The sequence below is a fragment of the Elephas maximus genome, chromosome 6 (genome assembly GCF_024166365.1).
Source record: "Elephas maximus indicus isolate mEleMax1 chromosome 6, mEleMax1 primary haplotype, whole genome shotgun sequence".
NCBI classification, from domain to species: Eukaryota; Metazoa; Chordata; class Mammalia; order Proboscidea; family Elephantidae; genus Elephas; species Elephas maximus.
This window is the reverse complement of record NC_064824.1, coordinates 101,333,656-101,360,683: the sequence shown is the minus strand read 5'-3', so window position 1 is coordinate 101,360,683 and position 27,028 is coordinate 101,333,656. Positions and strand designations below refer to the sequence as shown.

General features: G+C 35.4%; 1 protein-coding gene across 4 annotated transcripts in view; it reads right to left on the bottom strand.

The window, feature by feature from the left end:
* Positions 1 to 795: 795 nt before the first annotated feature.
* Positions 796 to 27,028, bottom strand: part of BMPR2 (bone morphogenetic protein receptor type 2) — a 150,920-nt gene continuing 124,687 nt past the window's right edge. For all 4 annotated transcript variants that reach the window (XM_049887886.1, XM_049887888.1, XM_049887885.1 and 1 more), the window contains 5 exons: positions 24,974 to 25,121; positions 17,965 to 18,101; positions 11,331 to 11,503; positions 7,813 to 9,089; positions 796 to 6,453 (listed from right to left, as the gene is read on the bottom strand). In XM_049887886.1, coding sequence (XP_049743843.1) covers positions 6,203 to 6,453; positions 7,813 to 9,089; positions 11,331 to 11,503; positions 17,965 to 18,101; positions 24,974 to 25,121 — 1,986 coding nt within the window. In that variant the 3' untranslated portion in view covers positions 796 to 6,202. The remainder of the gene's footprint in view (positions 6,454 to 7,812; positions 9,090 to 11,330; positions 11,504 to 17,964; positions 18,102 to 24,973; positions 25,122 to 27,028) is intronic.

Genomic DNA, 27,028 nt, shown 5'->3' with positions numbered 1-27,028 from the left:
TGGGTCACCTGGGTTCCTCTTGGCCATCTCCATTCTTCAACCTAGCATTCTACTCTTATCAACCTCCCATCCTCCTGAAAACACGCTACCCCCTCAGGACTCCAGGGCTTTGTGTTGCTCCTTTTGCTTATAGGGTCACTGCCCTCTTTGACAATGTGAAGCACAGACATAATGTTAGGCCAATAGAGACAGCTGTTTTGGTACCTGGTAGCTTTTCAGTACCCTCAAATTGATTCATGTATCTTCCCTGTTCCTGGCTACTCTACCAAACCACTGAACCATTTTCATTTTTAAGTTCCCCTTGCCAAAACCAAAACTTGAAAACTACAGATCAAAGCAAAATGGTGGTGGTGGTGGGGGGGGGGGAATATATATATACATATATCTCATATATATAGGACAATGATGTAGTGGAAAAAGTATGGGTATTATCTCAGACATATTCAAGTTAGAATCTAATCATTTATCAGTTCTGTGACTTTATGCAAGGTATTTAACTTCTCTGAGCCTTAGTTTCTTCATTTATAGAGACAATAATATATATTCTGTAGGACTGTTGTGAAAATTATCAACAACATACGTAGAGTAACTAATACAATATCTGACATATAGAAGGTGGCCAGGAAGTAGCAACTATTATTCTACCTTTAGCTGATTTTTTTTTAACATATCATACTGAGTTATGAAAGTCTTATTAGATAGAATACTGACTATTCTAGTGCAAAATACCTAAAATATAATACCAGCCATCGTAATTTCTGGTGACCTCATAAAATAAAAAGATACAATTACCACTGTCATTAATATGATCTTTAATAAATGGAATAATGCACCATTTTACAGCAAGCCTTTTTTAAACCTAAAGAACTGTCTTAAAATCTCCTTCTCTAATGTCTCTGCATCAATACATTCTTTTTATTTAGGTTTATGGATATTGAAGCATTTGCTTACTTACAATTATTCATAGAAAACTCTTTAGTGGCTTAATGTCAGCTTTCATAGTGGCATCCATAGATAATACAAAAGAAAAGTGATTTCCTTTATTTCATACTCACACTGATCCATCAAACACAACTTGTACAGCATAGCAAGGTTTCAGACAGCTTATACAAAAGCAAAGTAACTGAAAGTAATTATTCATAAATCCATATATGATATTCTATCTGTAAGAGCAAAACACACCAACAAAAGATACCCGTTAACAAGAAAGAGGGTTCTGAGGAATTGCCAATATTTTTCAGACTTGTTTTTCCAGAAAAGCATCCTCAGAAATGAATGTTCCATAGCTTATGTTTCTCCTGTCCACTCAGAAAAAGCATGGCGGCTGCACATCTCCATGTTTCAGCTACTACAACACCCTAAGAGTTAGTGTATTACACAATTGTCCACGTATTTTCACTGGAAAACTTATCAACAGAAAAATAAGTATGATTCCCGCTTATACAAACACTTATACAATATAATCTCTATGGGAATGAAATGACAAAGCATACAAAAATTGTTTAAATAAATAAATGTGACCAGAAAAAGAAAAGCCACAGAAGCCAAGCAATTCAATATCAAACAGGGACCTAACTCTTTTTGACTTGCATCTTTCAGTAATTTAGTTTTTTACTAATTAAATGTTCTTTGAAAATGTTTATCCCTTACATACTTAAAAGGATTGATAATAAGGTGGAGAGCTCAAGATAAGAGACTGGTTACAAATGTCTTCACTGCTAAGATTTTAAATACACAGCATATAAGCTGGAGCTTGAACTTGTCTAGTTAAAACAAAATTTCTATTTGGACGTGACAGTGTGATAAATACACCAGGTAGGTTACTCTAAGTTACCTTTTCAAAAAAATGCAAGCTATTACCAAAGCTATAAATTTATTAGTTCACTTTTAGAAGTTTTATAATGTTAGATTTCCTCTTGAGAAAATTCTACCTCAGACAAACTATTAAGTTTTCACATTAAGAAATGTAACAAAATGAAATAATTTGTCCCATCATGTATAAACCACTTAACCAAAGGACAGAAATGGTTTGAAGAAGGTGCTTCAACTCTAAGGCCTAAATTTGCTGCAACATGTTGCCAATTAGTTGAGTCATTCCTTCTACTAAGTAATTACAGAAAGGGGCAAGTTTTTATGAATAATGAAATCTGTTATTATGTCTATATAAATTATAGCAAATAATTAAATGAACTGTGCAACAAACACTTTAAATATTCAACTGAATCCAATTGCTTGTTCGCTACCAATTAAATTTTCTCAGTGTATAAAGTGATGAAAGAGGCCCTGAGTTTTTAAGTATTACTATGTCTATACAGTGAGTTTAAAATATGAGAATGTTTCCAAAATATAAAAGTTCACATAAAATGGAAAAAAAAAAAAAACAACTAACATGTTGCCTTTTAAAACACTGAATAAGATCAAGCTGTAATTTAAAATACAGTGATTTGTTTAAACTGGATGCCCTAATTATGTGATTTAGTTCTAAAGATTCCCTCTCTCATATTCAGATTTAAATATCTGGACCTCAAATTAGGTTTTAAAATTGCATGTGTACGTTCACGACATTTAATAGTAACACTATGAACATCACAGTAGTAACGGAACTGGAATTTTCAAGATACGATAGGTTTATTTTGGGCATAATTTTAATATAAACATAAATTCTTCTGGAGTGTTCAATTTCAAATGTATCTGCCATGAGATAAAATTGAGACTGAGACATTGAGAGGCCTGAAGCACTCAGGAGAATAACATTGTTGAAGAGGATGACCAACGGCTCTCTCTATTTTGTCTATTGGTAAGAGAAATGGATTTAAAATAAAACAGGAGGAAGGCAGGATATATACGAGGAAAACTTTCCTGACTTGCAAATCATATAATCAAAGGACAGAGTAAGTCAGATATAAACTATGAAATAATTCAAGGAAAGTATCCAGCCAGGTGCACCTGAGAGCCCCGTGAGTTCCTCTGTTCTTGTATACTAATTTAATGTGGGAACTTGTGGGTAAGCCCTCTTTTAATAGCAGCTTTTTTTTTTTTTTTTGTATAACTAGCTCCAACAGTGATTTGCCAGATTTACTTAAACAATGAATATATTTGGTAGGGATCACGCAAGGTAGTTTTTGCTAAAGTTTGCATAGTTCAGAATCTAAAAGTTAAAATGCAATTTTATTGGAAGAGTGACCTGCCAGTAAAAGGTATGAATATTCTGGGGTACACGGGGGTGTTACACAATTTCTAGAATGACTGGTCTAATCAACTAACATGTATACAGATTCTAACTTCAAGGAGTTAGCAAGGAAGATAAAGCAATCTGTGAAGTTATATAATAACTTGCATATAACTGACAACATAAATTTATAAAATATTATACAGAAATATAATGTAATCTCAAATTCTATGAGCAAACTACCACCAATGAAATATTCATCCCCATAAATATGAAAAAAAAAAAGTTAATTGAAATATCTTTCCATTTTAAATGTCTCTCTCGAGAGATGTTTACAGAAACTAGAAACCAGCCTACACCTGGTATTCTATTTGGCTTTAAAAGCCAAATTTGGAAATGTTTTAGGTAAAAACACTTGGCAAATTTTGTGATTATTCCCACTGAAACACGTATTCACTTGAGCATTCCTTCCTCTCATAATGATTTCTACCTTCGGAACTAATGTACATTTTCTGGAACAAATGGATACATGTAAGGAAGTGACACTGAACTGTTTTATTAACAGGACAGTATCCTTTTATCCTTCCTACATCCTACTAGGTTAGTTCTCTTGGTAAGTGAGTTTTCTAAGTCACTAGAAGCAGATAATTTTCCAGATGGAGTCAAAGAACTGATGAGACTGAAAGCTCATGTTAAAATAATTCCTCCAAATCTAGCATGGGATTAATTTAGGAAAAAGTCTCAATTTCCACAAGTTACCTTCACTTTTTCCTTAAAACTTACTTTACCTTTAGCTCTGTAATATAAGAATGTTAGGAGTGAAGAGAAGTGAAACGATTTTAAGACTCATGATGGCAGATGTGGGACTGAATTTTGTCTTAAATTAGTGATTATTTCTCAAGCAACAATCAGCACAGACGCGTCTACATGTCGTCTTATGTTTGCCTAACTTCTAAAATCATTAAGGTAATTGTTTTGGCTTATATACAAGCCACATTTGTGCTGGAGCATGATGACTGAATTTTCTACAAAAATGTCAGCACATATACATCCTGCCGTACAGGCTAATAAAACATAAAAGGTAGAAATCCTGGGCACCAGTAAAATAATCTTAATTCTAAGAATTCCAAACTGTGTTCAGCAAGCCAGCTGAATAAATGGTTAAGTGTTATAACACCTAATTCATAAGATGGCCAAGAAGAGAAGGTTTATGTACAAGTCACATGTATTTTGGAAAGCAAATTGGAAAATTTAGGCTGTCTTTAGCTAAATGATGAAGATAGAAGAGTACGAATGAGAAACATGGCTTAGGACATAAACATCTAAGCCTAAAATTTTGGGATTTTCCTCTTAGCTTTCTATTTCCCAGAGAAATCTTAGTCAAAACGTAATTAGATAACATCTTTTAAGTACTCTGAGAATCTGGGGGAAAAAAAAGTGTGAGATCATTACTGTTCATAAATTGATAGAAAATAATTTGTGCTTATTCAAAAAAAGATGTCCCTTATTTGACAGAAAGTGCTTTACTTAAAAAAAAATATAAAGATTGTTGTTTTAGAGGAGATTATTAATAATGAAAGCAGCAGGGGGAACTTAAAACAGATTTGAAGGATACATGTTATCATGAAAAGGCATATTCTAATGTATATAACAAATGCTGATCACAAACTGAAGATCATGGGAAAAGCTGGCCAAAGGAGAAATTCTGAAAGAAACCCACGAGTTTGAAAAGAGAGAGGTGAGCCTCAGTCTGCTCAAACAGGTAGCTCTGGCAGCAATCCTTCCATCCACAGGGATTCGGCATGCCAGCTTAATGATTTTTTTTACACAGTGTTTTAGGCCATGGGAAGAGGAATCATTTTCAGTTAAAGTCACCAGGTTTTGCTTGGGAACAGAATTTTTAAAAGATACTTACTGGTTCAAAACTATGAGTTACTTTTGAAGTTTTTTTCAACAGGAAAGTTAATTTTATTTGAGTCAAAGGTGGCCTATTCAGAGTGTGAAGGCTATAATACTATATTGTCTTAACCATTTACCTACTTAAAAATTCCCTATAAGTATAGCTCTATAAGTTTTCTGATAAAAATGTACTTCTTAAATAGATGAATATGGGATATGAATACATATAAAAATAAAATAAAATGGGAAAAGCTAATATTTGATTTCCTCTATTTTGTTCTATGCTCTCTTATGAACTTCCAAAACCAGAATCAAATATGTTTACTAAAATGCCTGGAAGGAAATATTTAGGATTTGGAAGGTTAAAAACAAACGGCATTTCAAATTAGGTTTTGGTGGTTCCTTCTTTAGAGCCCTTTGAGACAAGGTTTCCACATTCTCCATGATAAGGAGAGATACAGCATGAAATCAGGTAGCTGCTTTTGCCTGTGCAAAATTCACTGTCATAGAACTGACGGGCCAAAAGTATGGGGGTGAGGGGCTGGGAGAATAATGCTCATACTATGGAAGAATGTGTGTCCTGTTAGGAAGAGAGCTTTACAGGAAAGCTTATTTGTGGCCTATACACTATTGCACATTCAAACAAAACACAAGAGAAAAGAATGTCCGACAGATAACATGTTCAGGACCATATCAACATATAAACCACCTTGTGCCCAGAAATAAAACATGGATACCAGACACCACTGCAGTCAAACCTGTCTTAATTTGCTTTTGTTTTAATGACCTTTAGAAACCGGTCCAAACTGATTATCAGCAATACACTGTTTTTGCTTTTTTTTTTTAAAAAAATATTTTGAGACCACTTTTGATACACACACATATAATTCTGTGGTCATAACAGACAAATATAACTTTTAGCGAGACTAAACAAAAGTGCAAAACTTAAAAAAAAAAATTAAAAAACATGGAAGCATAAGCTAAAATTTCTGCATAGCTGAAATCTATTTAAAGCAAGTTCTTGTTGCAAGAATGGGGGGGGTGCTGACAGGAGGACAAAGCGGTTTTTTTAAATGTCTTCTGCATGTTTAAATGATGCAAAAAATAATTTCACTCCGTAGGCCTGAAAATATTTCACAGACAGTTCATTCCTATATCTTTAGACACCATGGTTGTGGCAGTGCCTCCCTCTGCAAGGTAAACAGCGGTGCTGGATTTGGAATGAACTGCCCTGTCACTGCCATTGTTGTTGACCTCACAGTCCAGTGGTTCAGTGGAGATGACCCAGGTGGAAGGGCGCCACCGCTTAAGAGAATAGGGAGTTTTCACACGTTTCTTGATCTTCTCACCTGATCCTGATTTACCATCTTGTGTTGACTCACCTACTAAAAATAAAAATATAGAAAAATGAACTCTATATATAAAGAAACTATTCCAAAGTAGAGGGTTAGGGTTTACATTACTCAAGAACAGGTCAAAACCAATGTCTGCAAGAGGTACTAATGGGTATTTCTTGAAATTGATGATGCCAGGCAATGTTTGTTTAGGCAAAGCCTAACAACCTATTTATTTTTGAGACTCTTTTAAGCTGAACTTTTGTTTTTAATTATAATTGGTTAATTATTCTATAAGGCAAGAAAGAAAACAATGTAGGAAAAATGAAAAACAGGAGAAATTCAAAGTTCTCAATTGTATTCCATATCCTTTGGTTACTGATAGAGGTTCTAACATAGCAAAATGCATTTAATCATTCTGCTTAATGCTTAAAGTAGATCAAATTTTAAAGGTATCTGGCATAAAGTATTTTTCAGAAGAATGGCAGAAATATCAGAATACAAATTTTCTAGAAATTCCCTCTCCTATGCCTGCTGTTTTTTTACTCAACAGAGCCCTGCAATTGGTCTGTGATAAAGGCCACTCAGGAAAGGGGCTCGAGTCTACTAATTATTATTTTTTTTTTGAGACCTGTAGCCTTCCTTTTACCCATTCTGTAGCCCTTGACAATCACAAAACATGACTTTTTTCCCCTATGAGTGCTGTCAAGTCCAAAAAAGAGAAACCATTTTGTATAATGTTGACTGTTAACAGATTTTGGTGAGCTCTCTTGTTTTGCACTGTAATTCCTTCGGGGCCAGAAACCAAGTATCTATTTGTTTAAGCCGCTATGGGGCCCACAGCATGAAACTATTGGCATGTCGGGGACTCAACTCATAATTCTTGAAAAAGACAAAAAAAAAAAAAACAAAAAAAAACCCTGAGATCAGCTTTATAGTTTCTGGTCATCTTTCTGAATTTTCTCTGCATTTTAAAGGTTTATTAACATTAGTCTGATAAAATCTTAAGTAGATATAATAGATACTAAAATGCACAACAAACTTTTTCAAAAGTTATACTGATATCACTTTACTTGGAGCTTTTAAACTACTGAATATTTTCTTAACCTCTACCATTCATAGTGACAAGGTGAGGTGCTTTAAAAGCAGCAGCCTCATAAGGTACATATTAAATTGGTTATTATTCTGAGTACTGTAACACTCACTTTTAAATTTTCAATGACAAAAATTTTACCTTATTCTCTTTACAATAGTCGAATTACTTTTGAGGGCTACCAAATAGTTTCTTTATTTCCAAAAGTGGCAAAAGTAAGATAATCACTAATTGAAATGCAATCTGATTTCATCTAAGCAGTTAATTAAATGGTCCCAAAAGACACAGAGAAGAGATTAAACAGTACTTCCACTTACACTGCATACTGCTGCCATCTAGGATATTTGTGGCTGAAAGATCCAGAGAATTAGGCCTCTGTGCTCTTCTGGGCTTTGATGGCCCAGGATCTGGTACTGTGCTTGGAACACCCTGCGTAAGAGCATCTTGCTCTGAACATGGATTACTGTTGTTGTTATTGGAATTAGTTCGGCCACCTTCTAAGGGCCGCTCCCGCCTGTCCACAAGACGATCCAGGACACCTTCATCATGGCTAGCCTGTTGTTCTCGTCTCAGTAAAGGTTCATGTTCATCAGGACTGGAATTAATATTCAGCCGAGTATCCTCACCAATGAATTGACTCTGCAGTATTTCTTGGGCCCTATGTGCCACTGTGTTGGCTGTCTGGCCAGATGGTACTACCCCATTGGCATACTGGGTTGTGGCAACATGTGAGTTAATGCTGTGGTTTCTACCTGCCACTCCATTCATGGTGACTGTCACCACATGAGGTTCTGCAGCATTGATTGTATTCATCTTGGCAACTCCAGTTTCTACTTGTTTCAAGTTTGATTTGTGCTTGCTGCCAAATTTCAGCCGAGGCTCCTTTGTTGAATTTTTGGTGTTCAAAGGCAAACTAGTAGGTCTCTTAGGAAGGTTTTGTTGCTTGGGGAGAGGATAAATCTGAGTAGGTGGGACATCAGGAATTAAACATGCTTGGCCATTTGTAGCTTGTGTGAAGTCCTGCTGTCCAGTCACTTCTACTGCGAGCTTTATGAATGGGTAAAGCAAGCTAGAGCTGGTACTGCTCAGTGGATCTGGCCCACTGAACTGTTTAAGAGAATGTTCCATGAGATTCTCATCAGAGCTTTCCTTGAGATTCTTATCAACTTCTTTTGGGTCTAGCTTGTTAGTCTCCAAGTCTTCCTCCGTCAGCTGTAAGCAGACAGGGGTTGGCCCAATTGGCTGTGCAACATTTGTGGCATGCAGATTTGTTTCATCTGAGTATGGCATCTCAGATATAGTGGTCATGCCAGTGCTGGGAGTGAGGCCAGTGGTGTTTGTGGTTGTGTTGGTAGACAGGCTGGTGACACTTGTTTCAGGGCTGGGGATTCGTGCTTGTGCTTGCTGTCGTTCATAGTTAATTGAGTTTCGGTTCTTTTCCCCTAAAGTCAAAGGTGTGCTGGACATTGAATGCTCAGAGGAAATATTCTTCACAATGCTGTCAGTGTGATGGATAGAGTCTTCAATGTATGAAGAAGAAGAATAATCTGGATAAGGGCCAATCTTTGGCACACGCCTATTATGTGACAGGTTGCTTAAAGAAAGAAAAAAAGTGTCACATTGAAAAAGCACATTTATGACAAACTGTTCTCTCCAAGTTTACCACCTCTGATTTTAAAATCTGAGCTACTTTTTATTCTATTCACAATCCATATTATTTTAAATGTTTTTAAAAATTTTAATGAAATAACCAAGTATTAATTAATAACTTGCTAGTGTGATAGTTTTATGTGAATTAAGCCCAATGAAAAACCTATGTGGATCTAGATATTTTTATACATATTCACTATTTTGGTTGACAAGGGTTAATTTAAAAATCTCCCCATAACATCCCGAAATATACCTTTATGAACTATATAATAAAGATGCCTGCACAACCAGACATTTAGTTCCGTAAGAGGAGGAACCATGGCATCTGTTTCTTTTGTACCTTCATAATTCTACATACATAGTGTCTCCTTAACAAATAGGTTATCAGTTAAGGTCCAATGGCCAAAGGGCACAAAGAACATAAGCTTTTAAGTTGTTCCAAAGTGTCTCCATTAGGAGGCATAATCTAGCAATGGAATACATTTTCCAGGGATAGTCTGAGCCATGCACATGAAAGGCCTAGAGTATAAGGCAGAATGGGACACTTAGATAAAAGATCAAGGATTCAGAATTGCTCTCCAGTTATCAGGGTTCTTCACAGTCATGGTCACTCCTGACAGTGATGGCTCTTGAGCATCACATTGTAATATGTTTATATTATTTTTAAAAATCTGTTTAAAATAAAAACCAAGGGTAGCTTTAATTAAAACAATGAAGGTATAAACACTGGGAACATTAATAGACACAAGTGTTTCAGGAGAAAAGGAGCAACTGAAGGAGAAGAAGTACTATGAAGGAAGACTGATTAAGTTATGAGGCAAATGAGGAGGGGGAAGAAGAAAAGCTGTTACATGGCATGGGAAAAGGGTGCTAAGGAGGGATGGAGGGTAAGAGCCCATAAAATAAAGCCTATAGTGAGAATGAATTTGGGATGAGCTGATGATCTATGATTTAAGGGAAATTATTTAGTCATAACTGGAGATGAGCATGCAAGGGGTAGAGCTGGATAGCACAGGAGGCAAAGGATGGCCAAAGCAAAGACAAGCAACAAGGGTTTCTTACTTTCCAAGAAAAGTTCAAAAGTACTTAAGGTAAAAGTAGCTGACCCTTAAGAGAGATACAAATTGCATACTACAGCAAATAAAAATATGGGGATGAGGGGGAATGGAAACAGAGGACTGTCTTTGTGTGTGTAGAAAGTGAGAAAATTTATATTAGAATTGTTGGTATCTACCCTCCTTGACTTGATGTACAGGGTTTAAGGATTTATATGCTGAAGCCAATTCAATCTAAACGTTAGTAGTATAAATCCAATTTTTGGCCCATAGTTCATAACACAAATTGCTCAGAAATTAGAACAATAGAAAATAACAAAGAAACTGATTCAAGAATTCAGTGTATTTTTACCTCAGTTTTTTCTTACAACCCTTTTCTGGATACCTTTGTGAATTTTTTTTTAAACATGTATTGGATAAAACAACATATTCATAGGAAGATTTCTTTTTCCAAACATAGAACAAAGAATATAGATGATACAGTCTGAAATTTCCAAGTAGTAGGAATTAAATAAAAACCCTTTTATTTAGAACCAAAAGTCATAGTTCTAACAAAGAAATGTTTCAAAAATAATGTTTATGATAGGACAGAAAGACCTTTTAAATTGCTTTCAGGTAAAATTTGTAGTATATTCTATAAGAGCGAGCCCTGGATAGGAAATCTAGAAACCTTATTCTCCGGTGAAACAGTGATTAGATAGATACATAGGCAAGTTCATGGTCTTATTTCCTTTAAAAAAAAAAAAAAAAAAGACAGGAGGATGGAAAAACAATAACAAAGGATAAATGAGACAATATATGTAGAAGTATTTATAAACTTTTTAAAACTATGAAAATGTTTTACCTTTACTATTTTAGGTAAGCTGGAACATTAATAGAGAAAGACTATTCTCTTTTACTCTATCTTTAGATATAAAAAAAAAAACAGATTCCATCTTATGGATGGAATAATAACTCATACCAGAAAAAAAAATTTCAGTAGAAAAATGAGACTATTAAAAGAAAAATTATAACTTTAGATTGTATGAGTTAATCATTGCACTCAGGCTAGTTTAACAGTATCTCCTTCCTGTTCTTTGGTCTCAGTTTCCAATACTGATTGATAAATGTCAAACCCTTCAGTGTCTTACCGCTCGTTCTGCATAGCAGTAGACATTGGATTGACTGTTGGGCTCACAGATTTGTTTCTTTCCCAAATCATCATGAGTTCAGCCATCCTCTCCTCAGCACACTGGGCAGTCAGCCGAGCCTCTGCATCCTGGTCCCAACAGTCTTCGATTGTCTCCTTGAGTGACCTCACTGCCTGTAATACAAAGTACGTGCTAAACGGTGTTTTTGTTTTTCAAAGAATTTGTATTGAGCTTTTGAGTTTCCAACACGAGCTAAAAGAAAATCCACCTTCAATATTTTACATAGCTATAAAAAAATCTTTTAGTCTTCAGGTTTTTGTAAAAGATCACTTTTCTCAAAAGGTGAGGAGCAAGTAAAAGCAAGCAAACTTTAACTCCCTGAAGAAATATCCACAACAGTGAACGGCTATATAAGTTAGAGATGTTTATGTCATTGTTGTTGACATGCAACAGTATTATTTCAATCGATAGCCACCAATTTCACTTCAAAAATAAATTTCGAGTTTCATGGATTTTTGGCACCACATTAGCCTCAATCTCCAGGTGAGCTTTCTCTTTTACTACTAATCAAGAGTGCTTCATCTCTACCTTAAAACTTAAAGGTGTGCCATCTTCTTCTTTAAACTAGTTTGAATGGTAGTATCAAAAAGAGTTCCATTTTGTAGTGTTCCTATATATTAGCAATGAACAATAATCTCCCTTTTTTGGGAAGATTAATTTTAACTTCTTTAAAAACCAGATTTTGTATATTTTGGTGGACCTCATCCAGAATCCCTTCAGACTCATTTGTTTGGGTTTGTCTTCATTATGCTTTAAACTTTTCAACTACTCTGGTATTTATACTTCCTGTATCTTTAAAACATTTACTTTCAAACATATGATTTTAGGCTATGATTGCCATATTTAGGTAACAGAAATACAGGACGCCCAATTAAATTTGAATTTCAGATAAATGATGAATACATTTTTTAGTGGAAGTATACTCCATGAAATAATTTATCTGGCAACCTAGATTCTTAAATGTGACATCAAAAGCATGGCCCATAGAAGAAAAAAAAAATGGTTCAATTTGACTTCAACAACATTAAAACCCTCTGCTTTTGCAAAGGGATTGTTAAGAGAGGTCACAATCTGAGAAGTATTTGTAAATCATGTATCTGAGGAAGGACTTTTATCCATGACATATAAATAACTTTAAAACTTAATAATAATAATAATAAAAAACTCAGTTAAAACATGGAAAAAAGACTTAAAAAGACATGTCACTCAAAGAAGGGACAAGGATGGCAAATAAACACATGAAAAGATGTTCAACATTATTAGTCATCATGGAAATGTAACTTAAAATCACAATGAAATAACACTACGCACCTATTAGAAACCCTAAAATTAAAAAGACTGGCCAGACCAAGTGTTGGGGAGAATGTGGAGAAACTGAGACCTCCATATACTGCTGGGAATGTAAAATGGTACAAACATTTTGGAAAACCATTTGGCAGTTTCTTAAAAAGTGTAACATATACCCACTATATGACTCAATCATTATACTCTTAGGTATTTACCCAAGAGAATGAAAGCATATGTCCACACAAAGACTTGGACATGAATATTCTAGCAACTTTATTTGTAAGAGCCCAAAACCAGAAACAACCCAAACATCCATAACCAGGCAAATAGATAAACTGTAGTCTATCCACCATACAATGGAATAAACCAAACCAAACCAAACCCAGTGCCGTCGAGTGGATTCTGACTCACAGCGAACCTACAGGATAGAGTAGAACTGCCCCATAGAGTTTCCAAGGAGCGCCTGGCAGATTCAAATTTTTTTTTTTTTTTTTTTTTTGGTTAGCAGCCATAGCACTTAACCACTACGCCACCAGCGTTTCCATACAATGGAATACTCGGCATTAAAAAGGAATAAAGTATTGATACACACAAGATGGATGAACTCCAAATAATTATACTGAGTGAAAGAAGCCAGACAAAAAACAACACATACTGTACGATTCCATGCATATAAAACTCTAAAAAATATAAATTAATTTCTAAAGACAGAAAGCAGTGGTTGCCTGGGGATGAGGAGGGAAGGATTACAAAGGGTGACAAAGAAACTTTTGGGAGTAATTGACATGTTTACAGTCTTGATCGTAGGGATGGTTTTAATGGTATACAGACTACCTAGACATGTCAAAACTTATCAGATTGTACACCTTAACATGTGCAGCGTATTTTATGTCAATTATGCCTCTTTAAATGTTAAAACATTTTGAGGAAGGGAAACAAGAATGGAGAAAACCATAAATATTCAGGCAAAATCAGATGAATGCTTTGACAGGGGACTCTAACTGGTGATATAGCAAAGAAGAATAAAATGAAACCGGTAGATACGGAGAAAATAAAAAATATTTAACATTTGTATAAATGAGTTAAAGGAGGCATCATTACTAACACTGATGATAAAAGACAAACAGAAAAAAAAAGAGGGATGGGAACGTAATACAAGGAACTTTGTCTTTTTTTACTTAATGGCAGTAAAATGCAAACTGGGGCTCATTGGTGTGTCAAGAAATCAGCTTAGTGGGTTGGGACCAGCATTTAAAACTACGGGTTTGAACCAGATCAGTCCAGTTCAACCCCCTGCTGAGAATTTGAATTTCTAACAAGTTCCCAGGAAATTATACATAAGAATCACCTGGGGATCTCATTAAATGTTGATTCTGATTCAGTATATATGGGGTGGAAATGCAGAACTAAGACAAAGGAATAAAGACAAACAAGACAATTCATTTTAATAGGGGAAAGAGAACAAGCCAGCATTTTAAAGACATTAAGAAATGAAAGGATAAGAATTTGGAAAGGATGAAAATATGGAGAATGGTGGTGTGGCTGAGCAAATTATACCTAAACAAGCTATTTTTAACATAAACTTGGCCAATGATTTGTTTGTTTTACCAGTTTAAAATATTTTAGTATAAAACAACAGCCCTAAATTGTGTGATTGTTAAAGCAGTATATTTTCATTGTAAATTCTGAAAACCACTCTTTGCATTCATTAATATTTGGAAGATTTTGAGTTTTATTAATTAAAAATAAGCTTTTTTAATTACAACACCACTATGAAAGCAAAAAAAGTCTCTTTTTAGACAGTGCTGTATTTCTCCTTTTATAATCTACGAATGTGCTATCTAACTCCAGAACTGGACTGTCACTGCAGAGAAGCTCTACTGACTGTAGCACACTAGATTTAAACGCATTTGTTGGAAATGAACGAAGTTTTACTAATCCCTTACTTAGAAACCTACTCTAAATTGGGAGTAAAAAGCTTTCAGGTAAATATGCATATAAGGCATATCCTGTAGAAAGTAATGGTAGGGTTGCCAAGAGATACTTGAAAATAATGGATCCTATTTTTTTTTTTTTTTATTTGACCAGGTGAATAGAACAATGTAGGGAAGATGAAGTTGCATACTAGAATAAAATTTCACAAAGAGAATTTTCTTTGAGGAATATTCTACTGTGAGGCTGGCCCCTCTAATTAATCCTGATAGAGGATTCAGCCTCTTGCCTGCTGCCAGGGACCTTGTAAGGGTTTGTCCCAGTTCCCATAGCAGGACTACAGTTTGGAGGCAATCTTGGGCATAGGTGCTTGGTAACAGTTCCTTCCATTACCTCATACCTGAAAAGGATTTTAATCTCATTTGAAAGAAAAGGCTTTCTTGAAGGTAGTCTACTGACAAAGACGACCAACGAAGAAAACACTCAAACTAAACGTGTATGGAAACACATAATGTCTCTCCAGCCTCTCTCTGACATGTTACCACATCACCTACGTCAGGATCCAAAACAAAAATTTTCTAACCCTAAAAAGACAACCTAAAATTGAAATGTGAAAATATATAGTAAAATTATTTAAATTGCCTTTTTTTTTGGTTCTTCAAAGTCAAGAAAATTAATCTGTATTGTGTCATGAATTCTAACACCTCCAGAGATACAAAAAATGCTATTAAATTCTTAAAATGAATAAGTAAACAATAACAATTTTTAGAAGTTATGACTGCGGAAATTAAAAATTTAATGAACGGATGACTAATAGAATGGTAAGGTGAAAAATAAATCAGTGACTTGAAAGGTAAAGCTGAGTAAATCTTGAACAAGTCAGAACAAAATAGCAGAAAATTCAACAAAAGAATTGAAATCTGAACATCAGGCAATCTAATTATTTGACTAGCGGGAATCCCAGAAGGAGGCAATGGGAGAGAGGAAATAATATTTAAAATAACATAAGAAAATTCCTCAGAATTAGAGAAAGTTCTGAATTTTCAAGCTGACAACATGTCCAGTACCAATAAAAACATCTGTGAAAAGATGCAAGCTTAAATACATTCAGGTAAAATTTCAAAATTCCAGAGATAAAGTAAAAGCCTTAAAAGCTTATGGAGAAAACGAGGATAAAATATATATAACAAGACAAAAAACAAGGGAATGAGATGGGCTGGCATCAGAATTCTCATTAGCAAGGCTGGATACTAAAGGTCAATGGAGTAGTTTGTTTCAAGTTGTGAGGAAACTTATTTTTATCTTGAAACCATTACCTAGCTAAACTATTACTCAAGTGTGAGGGGGCAAGACAGAAACATTTTTGAACATACAAGGATTCAAAATATTTACCACTCTTGCATATATTAACACACATTACTTAAGGAGAAACTTCATTAAAGAAAAAAATGATTTATAAGAAAGAGAAATAACACAAGATTTTTTAAAATGTTGCTTCTGAGTAGAATCTAGGAAAAAGGAAGATGACAAGAAATCAAAGAGAATCAATCTCTTGGATAGTGACTTTTGAAACATTCTCCCTCAACAGGCAGGAGCTTATACTACATAGTAACCAACAGAAAACCACAAACCAAGCCCGTTGCCATTGAGTGGACTCCAACTCATAGCGACCCTACAAGACAGGGTAGAACTGGCCCACAGGGTTTCCAAGCAGCAGCTGGTAGATTCATACTGCCTACCTTTTGGTTAGCAGCCAAACGATCAACCACTGCATCACCAGGGCTCCACAGTAGTAACTAATATAGGATTTATATTTCCTTCTCTAGGAGTCTCAGCACAATACTTTATTGTGCAGTGAATATTTACATAATCATAATTCTGCAGAATTCTGACTTTTTAAGTTTAATTTTTACATCAACTTATAGACAAAACAAAGCTCTGGTGCAGCAGGTTAAGTGCTCAACTGCTAACTGAAAGGTCAGCAGTTCAAACTCACTAGCTGCACTGCAGGAGAAAGATGCGGCAGTCCTCTTCCGTAAAGATTACAGCCTCGAAAACCCTATGGGGCAGTTTTACTCTGTCCTACAGGGTTATTATGAGTCAGAATTTACTCGACGGCAACAAATATGATTTTTTAAAAATGAAAACATAAATGACTTAATAATAGATACAATATTACAAAACTGGGAAATGATTAATTAGAGATAACCTAAATAGGAATAAATATATCATTTAAAGTTTTAACGGTAACTTGTAGAAGAGGAAATTAAAAAAAAGAAGATGACTGCTAAAGGGGGTTACTTTGGGAGAGTGGTGGTAAAGATAGGTAGTCTTTTCCATTTCCTTTTTAATATTCTATTTAACTTGTTTTTTGTTTATCATGTATAGGCATACTTTAATTCTTTTAAAAAATTGTTTCAAAAATAAGTATAGGGCATTCTCCTCAATCAGGAGTAATTAAATAATTATGATACATTACACAATGGAATATTGACCAAATGGAAAGAATGAGACAGATATTAAGTGTTGACATGAATGTGTCCAAAAGTAAAAACAAAACAAAAAAACTTCAGAAATGACAGGGATAATAAGACGATTCTTGCTCTTTCTGTTGTTGTGTGCCATTAAGTTGATCCCGACCTAGAGCAACCCTACATGACAGAGCAGAACTGCTCCACAGGGTTCCTAGGCTGTAATTTTTACACAGGCAGATCGCCAGGTCTTTTCTCCCTCCAAGCCACTGGTGGGTTTGAACAGCTGATTTTTTGGTTAACAGCTGGGAGCTTAACCTTTGATCCTACATATGCAAAAAGTAAACTGTGGAAGTGCATGTGTGTGTAAGTGTAAATGTTTGTAAGATTTTTTCAGCGTTATAGCAACAATTTTACTCAAATGGCAGGAATCTGAAGAGACTTCAGTGTCGTGAACTGCATTTATAATAAGCAGAATTTATAGGCTATCCCTTGGTTTCTATTACCTAGCCTAAATTTCTATTAGCCATTGAATCTGTATGTGCTAATTAACATTTCTTGTTATCACTCTCAAGAGAAGATGGAATTTCAACAACATTTAAAATATTAACATGTTAATTATTCCGGCTGCTAATCCAATCTGGTGAACTTCAGACACATCCATTAGTCTCTCTAAATAGTACTGAAACTAAACTAAAAAAAGAGACTTCTTATATTGAAAAACTTGAAAACATGTAACATTATAAAAATCAAGTTAAATTGGATTTCTGGCATTAGGCAACCCTAAAAACTATTATCATTATTAACAGTCTATTTTTGCTTCAAACAACATTAGAACATATTCAGTCAGAACTCCTGTTTTTAATAATTTAGTTTTTTCTTACCAGGCTATTTTCTTTCCAGGCTTCTGGGAACTTGGGTCTCTGTTTTTCCCTGGACACCAGAACCTGCATATCTTCAAAAGTGGGGTGGTTTCCAACTTCTGTTTGAAAAGCCATCTGGTATTCTGGTACAGATTCACCTGTGTATTTTTAGAAAAGCACAGAATAAAATTTCCAGTTATCATAAAATGATAGAATAACAGGGTATTTCTTATACCGTATAAGCAAAGACATTGTGACAATACTTTTTTTTTTTTTTTAACTCCTTCAGGCACATATAGAAATCCTAAAGAGACACTGTTGTAGGTTTAATGCATTATTAATAAATGCTTTACTGACAACAGTCTCAAAATGTTTGTTGATGTGATGGTTAATTCTATGTGTTAACTTGGCTAGGCCACGGTGCCCAGATGTTTGGTCAAACACTCGTCTAGATGCTGTTATGAAATAGTTGCATGTGATTAAATTATTTGGCCTGAGGTACAGTAGATTATACACTACATAAGTAGGTAAAACTTCATCCAGTCATTTGAAGACCTTAAGAGAAAAAAGGGAGTTTTGCCTAGGCTTATATTATACCTCCAGACTATAAATAGTACCTTTCCAGAACCCCTCCACTCCTTCATTCTTCCTGCTGCCTGACCTATGGATTTTGGAATGCAAGACTATAGAAATCTCCATTCTATAGCCTGTCACCAGACCTACAGATTTTAGACTTGCCAACTCCCACAATTGTGTGAGTCAATTCCTTAAAATAAACCAATCTCCATCTCCCTCTACACACACATACAACTACACACACACCTTACTAGTTGTTTCTTTAGAGAACCCTAAGACAGTAGATAAACCAAAAGGCAGTTTAAACGATGGACTGTTGTTGTTAGTAGTGGTCAGGTCTATTCTGACTCATGGTGACCCCATATGTTACAGAGTAGAATGCTCCATACGGATTTCTTTTTGTAATCTTTTCTTTTCTTTTTTTTCCACTTAAGCAAATTTTATTTATTTTGAGAATGTTACCACTCAAAATAAGTAAAGCATATCAGCGCTATAGCAATCAATGTTTGGGCTAGCCATTATCCAAATATCAGTCACATTTAAATGGAAAATTGATAGATTTAAAGGCATCTTTACAGATCACATGAAACATCTAATAGGACTATAAGTACCAATTATACTGTCTACCACACTGGTTGTAATCTTAACAGAAGCAGATTGCCAGGCCTGTCTTCCAGGCCTTTAGGTTAGCAGTCTAGTATAAACCGTTTAAATCACCTAGGGACCTAAGTGATGGGCAGCTATTTTTAAAGGGTTTCTAACATTATTAAATGTAGGGGATAAAGATTATTATATACTTAAGATGCACTTAGAGCCCTGGTGGCGAAGTGGTTAAGAGCTCAGGCTGCTAACCAAAAGATCGGCAGTTTGAATCCACCAGCTGCTCCTTGGAAACCTAATGGGGCAATTCCACTCTGTCCTATAGGGTCACTATGAGTTGGAATCAACTCAATGGCAACCAGTTAAGATGTACTTAATACTTCAATATATTCTTGAACTCTGATCCCACACAGGGATGTGGGCAGTGAAGATGGGGAGAAAGTCCAAGTTCTAGTACAACAAATATGTCTGTAAAACCAAATATAAGTGAGTAGGCTGTACAGTCACCATGTCTCATTTCGTCATTAACTCTATTATCATCCAGCCAGGTGGTATCAAATGTCACAAAAATTTTTATGATAATGGCCATTTTACAGAAAAATCAATATGCTGGTTTTTTTTTTTAAAAATTCCTCTTAAGAAGAAGTATTTAGATCAAGAATTTTAAATGTCATTAACCAGTCCACCACTGTTTAATAACCTCATTCATCACCAAATAAGCACAATTAGCTGCTTATGATGAGAGGCTTCTGATTTTTATAAAATGTGATAAAATTAAATATATTAGTAAACATGGAGCCCTGGTGGTATAGTGGTTAGGAGTTTGGCTGCTAACCAAAAGGTTGGCAGTTCAAATCCACCAGCTGCTCCTTGAAACTCTATGGGGCAGTTCTACTCTGTCCTACATGGTCACTATGAGTTGGAATCGACAGCACCTAACAATAACAACAACAGTAAACATATTGAGCCATGCAGATGACCTCTGGGACCAACACTTAGAAATCCAATGGTCTAGTCGAAATCTTGACCAAGAACATAGGAAAACTCCTTGCCATTCTCACTAGCCCATTAAAAATGATAGGATAAATTAGAAGGAAGAACACCAGGATGAAGGATAAGGCATTTAGGTTTTAATCTTGGCTTCATCTCTACCTTGGAAAAGTCATTTAACTATTCTGTGATTCAGTTTTTCTGTCAGCAAAATGGCAATGTCTGCCTTCCTTATCTCACTCACAACGGAGATAATACAAAGTTATAGTGACCCAAATGTCACTACAAGTATGTTCAAAACATATAATTTAAGCTTTGTTTCTATTTGATTATCCAAAATAACCCATCAATATTTGCCCTCCACCAATATTAAAAAATATTTACAAAGATCAATTCTGTAATATATGCAGTATAGCCCAAGTTTTTTTGAAGACTGTTGTTTTTAGTTGCTATCGAGTCGGCTCTGATCTTATGTATAAACACTGACTGGTCCTGTGCCATCTTCATGATCACTGGTATGTTTGAGTCCCTTGTTGTGGCTATTATGTACTGCCTTTCAACCTAAGGGGCTCATCTTTCAACATTAAATCAGACAATACTCCATACTGGAATACTAGGCTATCAAAAATACAAGTGATATTTTCACATAGTCTAAACATCTAAGCAGATACTTGTTGTTGTATGTCGCTGAGTCGATTCCAATTCATAGCAACCCTATACAACAGAGTAGAACTACCTCACAGGGTCTCCAAGGAGTGGCTGGTGGATTTGAACTGCCGACCTTTTGGTTAGCAGTCTGAGCTCTTAACTCCTTTGCCATCAGGGCTCATATACTTACTTCTGATTAATAACCATCAACACTGAAATTGAAAGACCAAGCTGAAGGATTAAATCATGCCAGTTAGTATTTCACTTTCTTCCTTTAGTATGATAAAACTTCAACCCATACCATCTGTGAACTATAAGATTTTTACTAGTGTATCTGATCTGTCTCTTTGAGATATACACACAGCACACACACATACCTTCCAAATGTTGTTCATTAGTTATTTTTTTCTTGAAATGCTGGCTTAGTAGAATAATTCAAAGCCCACGAGTTTGCTTCCTTGTATTAACTCATTATAACTAGAAAATTTGCTAAGTAAAATTCATGCACAATCGTGGAAAGAGCGACAGTAAGAATTATCAAATAAATTTCCATTATATCTACATAGTCCTAAATCTAATTGTTCCATAGGTACTTGTTTGGAGCTAACTTAGTTTTAGGCACCAGAGATGCAAAGATGAATATTAACAGAAAACAACATCATCATGGGAGATACTAGTCTTACTGGATCTCTTTTATTATTTTTTTTATCTCTCTCTTTATTGTGCTTTAGATGAGGTTTACAAGCAAATTAGTTTATCATTAAACAAATATTCATATTGTTTTGTGACACTGGTTGCCAACCCCATGACATGTCAACACTCTCCCCTTCTCGACCCTGGTTCCCCATTTCCATTTGTCCAGCTTTCCTGTCCCCTCCTGCCTTCTCATCCTTGCCCCTGGGCTGCTATGCCCATTTAATCTCATATACACAGTTCAGCTACGTGTATGATTGTTTATTTTATGGGCCTGTCTAATCTTTGGCTGAGGGGTAAACCTCAGGAATAACTTCAGTATTGAGTTCAAAGGGTGCTGGATTTCTTTTAAACTTTATAATCACTGGATTTTTCAAGAGAAGTTTTACAATCTCATTTTCTCTCAAATTGTCAAAAATAGATAGCATATCTAAGAATATCAGATACCATCCCTGCCTCTCACCCCATCTGTCACTTGTTAATTATAATTATGTCTCTAGCAGTTAAGAACTTCTTCAGTAACCTCCTCTACCTACTTGTTTTCTTTCTTCCTTTTTCTCTCTCATTTCCTTTTTCCTTTCTCCCTCTCAAACACTGCAGCATTTCACTCTTTCCTTGTAATATAGATACCTAATTCATTTATTTTTCTTATATTCTTCAGAAAAAGGCAGATTTTGTTTTCATAGCGTTTCTTTTCATAACGAAACATGCACTGCATTTAGAAGTAAACTATAAAAACTTCTAAAATATTTTATAAGAATTTTACAATTATTATATGCTATTTATTCTCTGAGTTTACTAATACCTCTTTGGGATCTTTTTCAACTTCCATTTTACTTCACTGATAAAATTTTCAAGAGTTCTCTGTAAACCCTGACTCTGCTTTTTTCATAATTTTCTCTCCTATATCCTCTGTAAAGGAGCCCTGGTGGTGGAGTGGCTGGGTTTTTATATCCTCTGTAAAGGAGCCCTGGTGGTGGAGTGGTTAAGCGCTTAGTCGCTAATTAAGAGGTTAGTGGTTTAAACCCACCAGCTGCTCCGTGGAAGAAAGATGTGGCAGTCTGCTTCTGTAAAGATTACAGCCTTGGAAACCCGATGTGGCAGTTCTATTCTATCCTATAGGGTTGCTATGAGTCAGTGGAATCAACTCGACGACAATGGATTTGGTTTGGTTTGGATAGCCTTTGTGAGGTCACTGGGTGGCACGAATGGTTTGCATCTGACTAGTAACCTAAAGGTTGGCAGTTCAAACCCACCCAGAGATACCACGGGAGAAAGGGCTGGCAATCTGCTTTCTTAAAGATACCATTTAAGAAAACCATAGGGAGCAGTTCTACTCCGTAACGCATGGGAGTGCCTTAAGTCCGGAATCGACTCCATGGCAATGGGTTTGTTTTATTTTCTTTTTTGTTTTTTATATCTTCTGTAATATGATTCCTGTGTTCCCTACCCTGGTAGCATAGTGGTTAAGTGCGATGGCTGCTACCCAAAAAGTCAACAGTTCGAATCTACCAGGCGCTCCTTAGAAACTCTATGGGACAGCTCTACTCTATCCTATAGGGTCGCTATGAGTTGGAATCGATTCGATGGCAACGGGTTTGGTTTGGTTTTGGGTTATCCAACAGAAACTCGTATATGAATACCAATGACCTCCTCCTGCTCAAATTCAAAGATCATTCTACAGTTCTATTTCCTTTAGACCTTTTAGTTACATCTATTGCCACCAATCTTGGTTCTTAAAGCTTTCTAACACTGACTTCCAAGACACTATGATTTCTTAATTTTCTCACTATTTTCCTGATCATTTGTCTTCTTCTTGGGGTGACCTCAACATTAAATCTTTAATCACCAATTTTTCTCTCTGTTCATTTACCCCCTTAGGATAAAAACAGAGATGTACTCAATTACTATCTATATATAGACAACTCCCAAATAATCATTTTAATCTTAGTTCTCTCAACATCCTCTTTAATTTCTTTAAAAATTTTTCTTCAGTATTCTATCAATACCCCATCCAAAGGTCTCCATAATTAACTCATCTTTCCAATGTAAACCAATATTCTTTCCTAAGTTCTTGGCTGCTACCCTCACTATTTCTCAGACTTACAAATCTTTTTCAATTCCTTAGGCCCCTTTCCTACCAACAGCTAACCAGAACCACAGACACCTTCTCTCAGATGTGCCCCTTTTTTCCCATTTTCATATCCAGCATTCTAGCATATCTTAATGCAACTCTTTTCTTCTTCCTATTTAAACCCCTCCAGTTCTATTTCAATTCATCCTATATATCTGCTAAAATAGTCTTCTGCAAACAAGATTTAATTGCCTTTCTCCATTTAAACATCTGAGATTGCTCCTTTTTATCAGATCAAAAGTTGTTTTTTTAATGAAGCAGTTGTTCAAATAATGTTGCTGATGGCAGTGTGCTAATGTTGATGAGAGCATCACTTTAGTCAGATATGCCTCTAAAACAAAAATTCTGGATCAGAATATCAAAAAAAAAAAAAAAAGCTGTGGCCAAATTTCCAATAATAATAAAATACTTCTGATACTATTGCAATTGCTGCTATTTTTAGAAAAACACCGCAGTTGACAACTCTGTACTTCCAATTAACTGGGAAATGTACTTCTAAATAATAACTGATTGACCTTTAATTAATCTAAATAATTATTAATTTATTTTACTATATTTTAGAATTATAAACTAATTTTTAATGCTTAATATCTTTAGAGAAAAACAATTCCACCCCACTATTAATCTGCTTTTATTAAATAGCTCCATTTCATAGATTTGTCTAATGCTGGCTTACTTGATTTTTTTTTCCTTTTTCTATTCTTTTAATGGTATTTATTCCTGAAAGGTAGAGACCATATATATCAAATAATTTTGTAAAGCATATAGAAATTCAATCCACAGACTGGTAACTATTATAGGTTTCTATATGACTATAACAACAGTGATGTAATCCTAACAAGGGGAGTAAAACAATAAACTAATCTTACTATTTTAAATAAGTCTCAAGCAAGCATTCACATTACATGAGGGTTCTTTCACGTAAAAAAAAGAGAAAGAAGGGGGAGGAGGAGAGGGAGACAGAAGGAAAAAAGGAAGGAAGGAAGGAAAGTATGTTCAGAATGTTCACAGTGGATAATTCATTACTTCTAATTCCCTATTGGGTCAACTCAGGAAACATCATAAGTATACCTCGTCTCAGATGCTCAGAGGGTGCACAAGGAAAATGACTACTAAAGCAATCAAAGACCAAACTAAACACAGCTAAATAAGCTATGGGCAATTAATTAAATTGTACTCAGAAGCAAACTTCAAGTCCTTTAAAAAAAAAAAAAATTCTTGATTCACATCCTTCTGCTAATAATATCGAGGAACACTAGATGGCAATGAACTAAAGGTTTAAATGAAACTAAAAAGATTCTTACATAAAAGTTATTTAATGTAGTTAGAGAAAGAAGACATAACTGCTTCACTTCAGAACATACCAACTTTTGACAATAGTTCTCTTACCTGGGAAGAGGTCTGTGCATCTCATAAATATCTCCCAATAGATTAGTCCAAGCGCATACATGTCTACTTGTTTCAAAGCTGATTCACAGTCCCTCAGGTTCACAGCTCCTTCTAGCACTTCTGGTGCCATATATCTGATTGTGCCAACCTGATAGATTAGAGCGATTTTTTTCAGTAACAGAATGTAACACACTCTGAAGGGTAGGCATTAGACCAGAAGTTACATGTAAATTTTAATAATGTCAATGATATGTGATTTGACCCTAAGTGTGTCAGTGACCCTTTCTATACATGATTTTTCATCTATAAAGTGCCCTTCCTGAATAGTTAAGCTGTGGTAAATCCATTTTATTGAATACTACTCATTGATCATAAAAAATGAGCTAGATCTTCCTGTGTGTAACATAAACTCTGTAAGAAATAGTAAGTAAAAAAAATTACAAAACAATATGAACATTTAATATTTTTAAAACTCACAAAAATGCATTTACATACGTATAGACATATATATGTGAGTGTAGAGATAAGGATAGGAACACTATGTCCCACAATTGTAAGAGTGATTATTTGTAGGGAGGGCATTTGAAGGGATTTCCACTTTTTATCATCAGAAACTTTCACAATGAGAATCCATTCATTTATCACTTGCCCTTGTGTAATTTAAGAAAATAAAAATTTAAATGTGCTTCTCTGATAAGTTATGAATAAAGATAAATCACAGGGTATGTACGTTGGAGGCCTTAGAAATTCTAAGAATAAAAAAAAAAAAAGAGAAAACCAAACCCAGTGCCCTCGAGTCAATTCCGACTTATAGCGACCCTACAGGACAGAGTAGAGCCGCCCCACAGAGTTTCCAAGGAGCGCCTGGTGGATTCGAACTGCCCACCCTTTGGTTAGCAGCCCTAGCACTTAACCACTACACTACCAGGGTTTCCTCTAAGAATAAAAGTGACCATAATTTCTAGGCACTATCACTGACTCTAACTTTTACATTTAAACCATGGTTTGTCAACAGCAACACCACTGACATTTTGGACTATTCTTTGTTTGGGGAGCCTACTGTGTGCATTGTATGATGTTTGGCAGACCCCACCAGAGGCCAATAGCATCCTCCCCTCCCCAGTTGTGACCGTCAAAAATGTCTCTGGATATTACCAAATGTCCCCTGAGGGACAAAATCACCCCTGGTTGAGAACAATTGATTTCAATGGAAAAGCAATACAGTGTATTTCTGTCTTATCAATCTTTAGCCTCTAGTTTCTAATAAATATTCCATGTAATTATCATAATCTTTACAACAGTGCCCACTGCTCTGGTTTGGCATCTGGCAAAGCCATCTGGAGCTGTGGCTTTTGTGTAAGAGAATATTGGGAGAATGACTGAAGTTCCTGAACTTTAGGCATAAGGATAATGGAGCGTGATCCCAACATCTCTCTCTAGGGTTTAGGGTTGACATACTCAGAGGAATCTCCAGTCTACTATAAGCAGTGGAGAGCTATAAAGAATGGTTAATAATGGCTCACACAAAGTAATGTGGTTATGACTGTGACTCATTTACATTGTCTGCCACAAACTGAGAAGCTATACTACAATGACAGACTATACCACACATACATTCGCCTATGTTTGTAGACTTTCAAAAAGGAAATTATGTCATCAGAAGGTTGACTGTACCAGCTCAAACTTGGCAACTTTATTCTTGCTTCAAAAATCAGTTCTACTCCCAGACTATGGCCTTAAGACAACCCTCTGACTTGGAACTACATCCATTCCAGAAACCACCTTCCAACCAAGCAATAGACAGGCCTGTAAAATAAACAATAACACCCAAAAAGAACATGATTCATAGAACAAACAATTATACTAGACCAGAAGGGCAACATTTGCCCAAAAGTAAAGATGAGAAGCCAGGAAGGAATACGAAAACCAGATGAAAGGAAATGGGAACCTAGGCAGAAACAGGGAGAGTGCTGACAAACTGTGGGGATTGCAAACAATGTCATGGAACACTCTGTGTACAATTTGTTGAACGGGAAACTAATTTGCTCTGTAAAC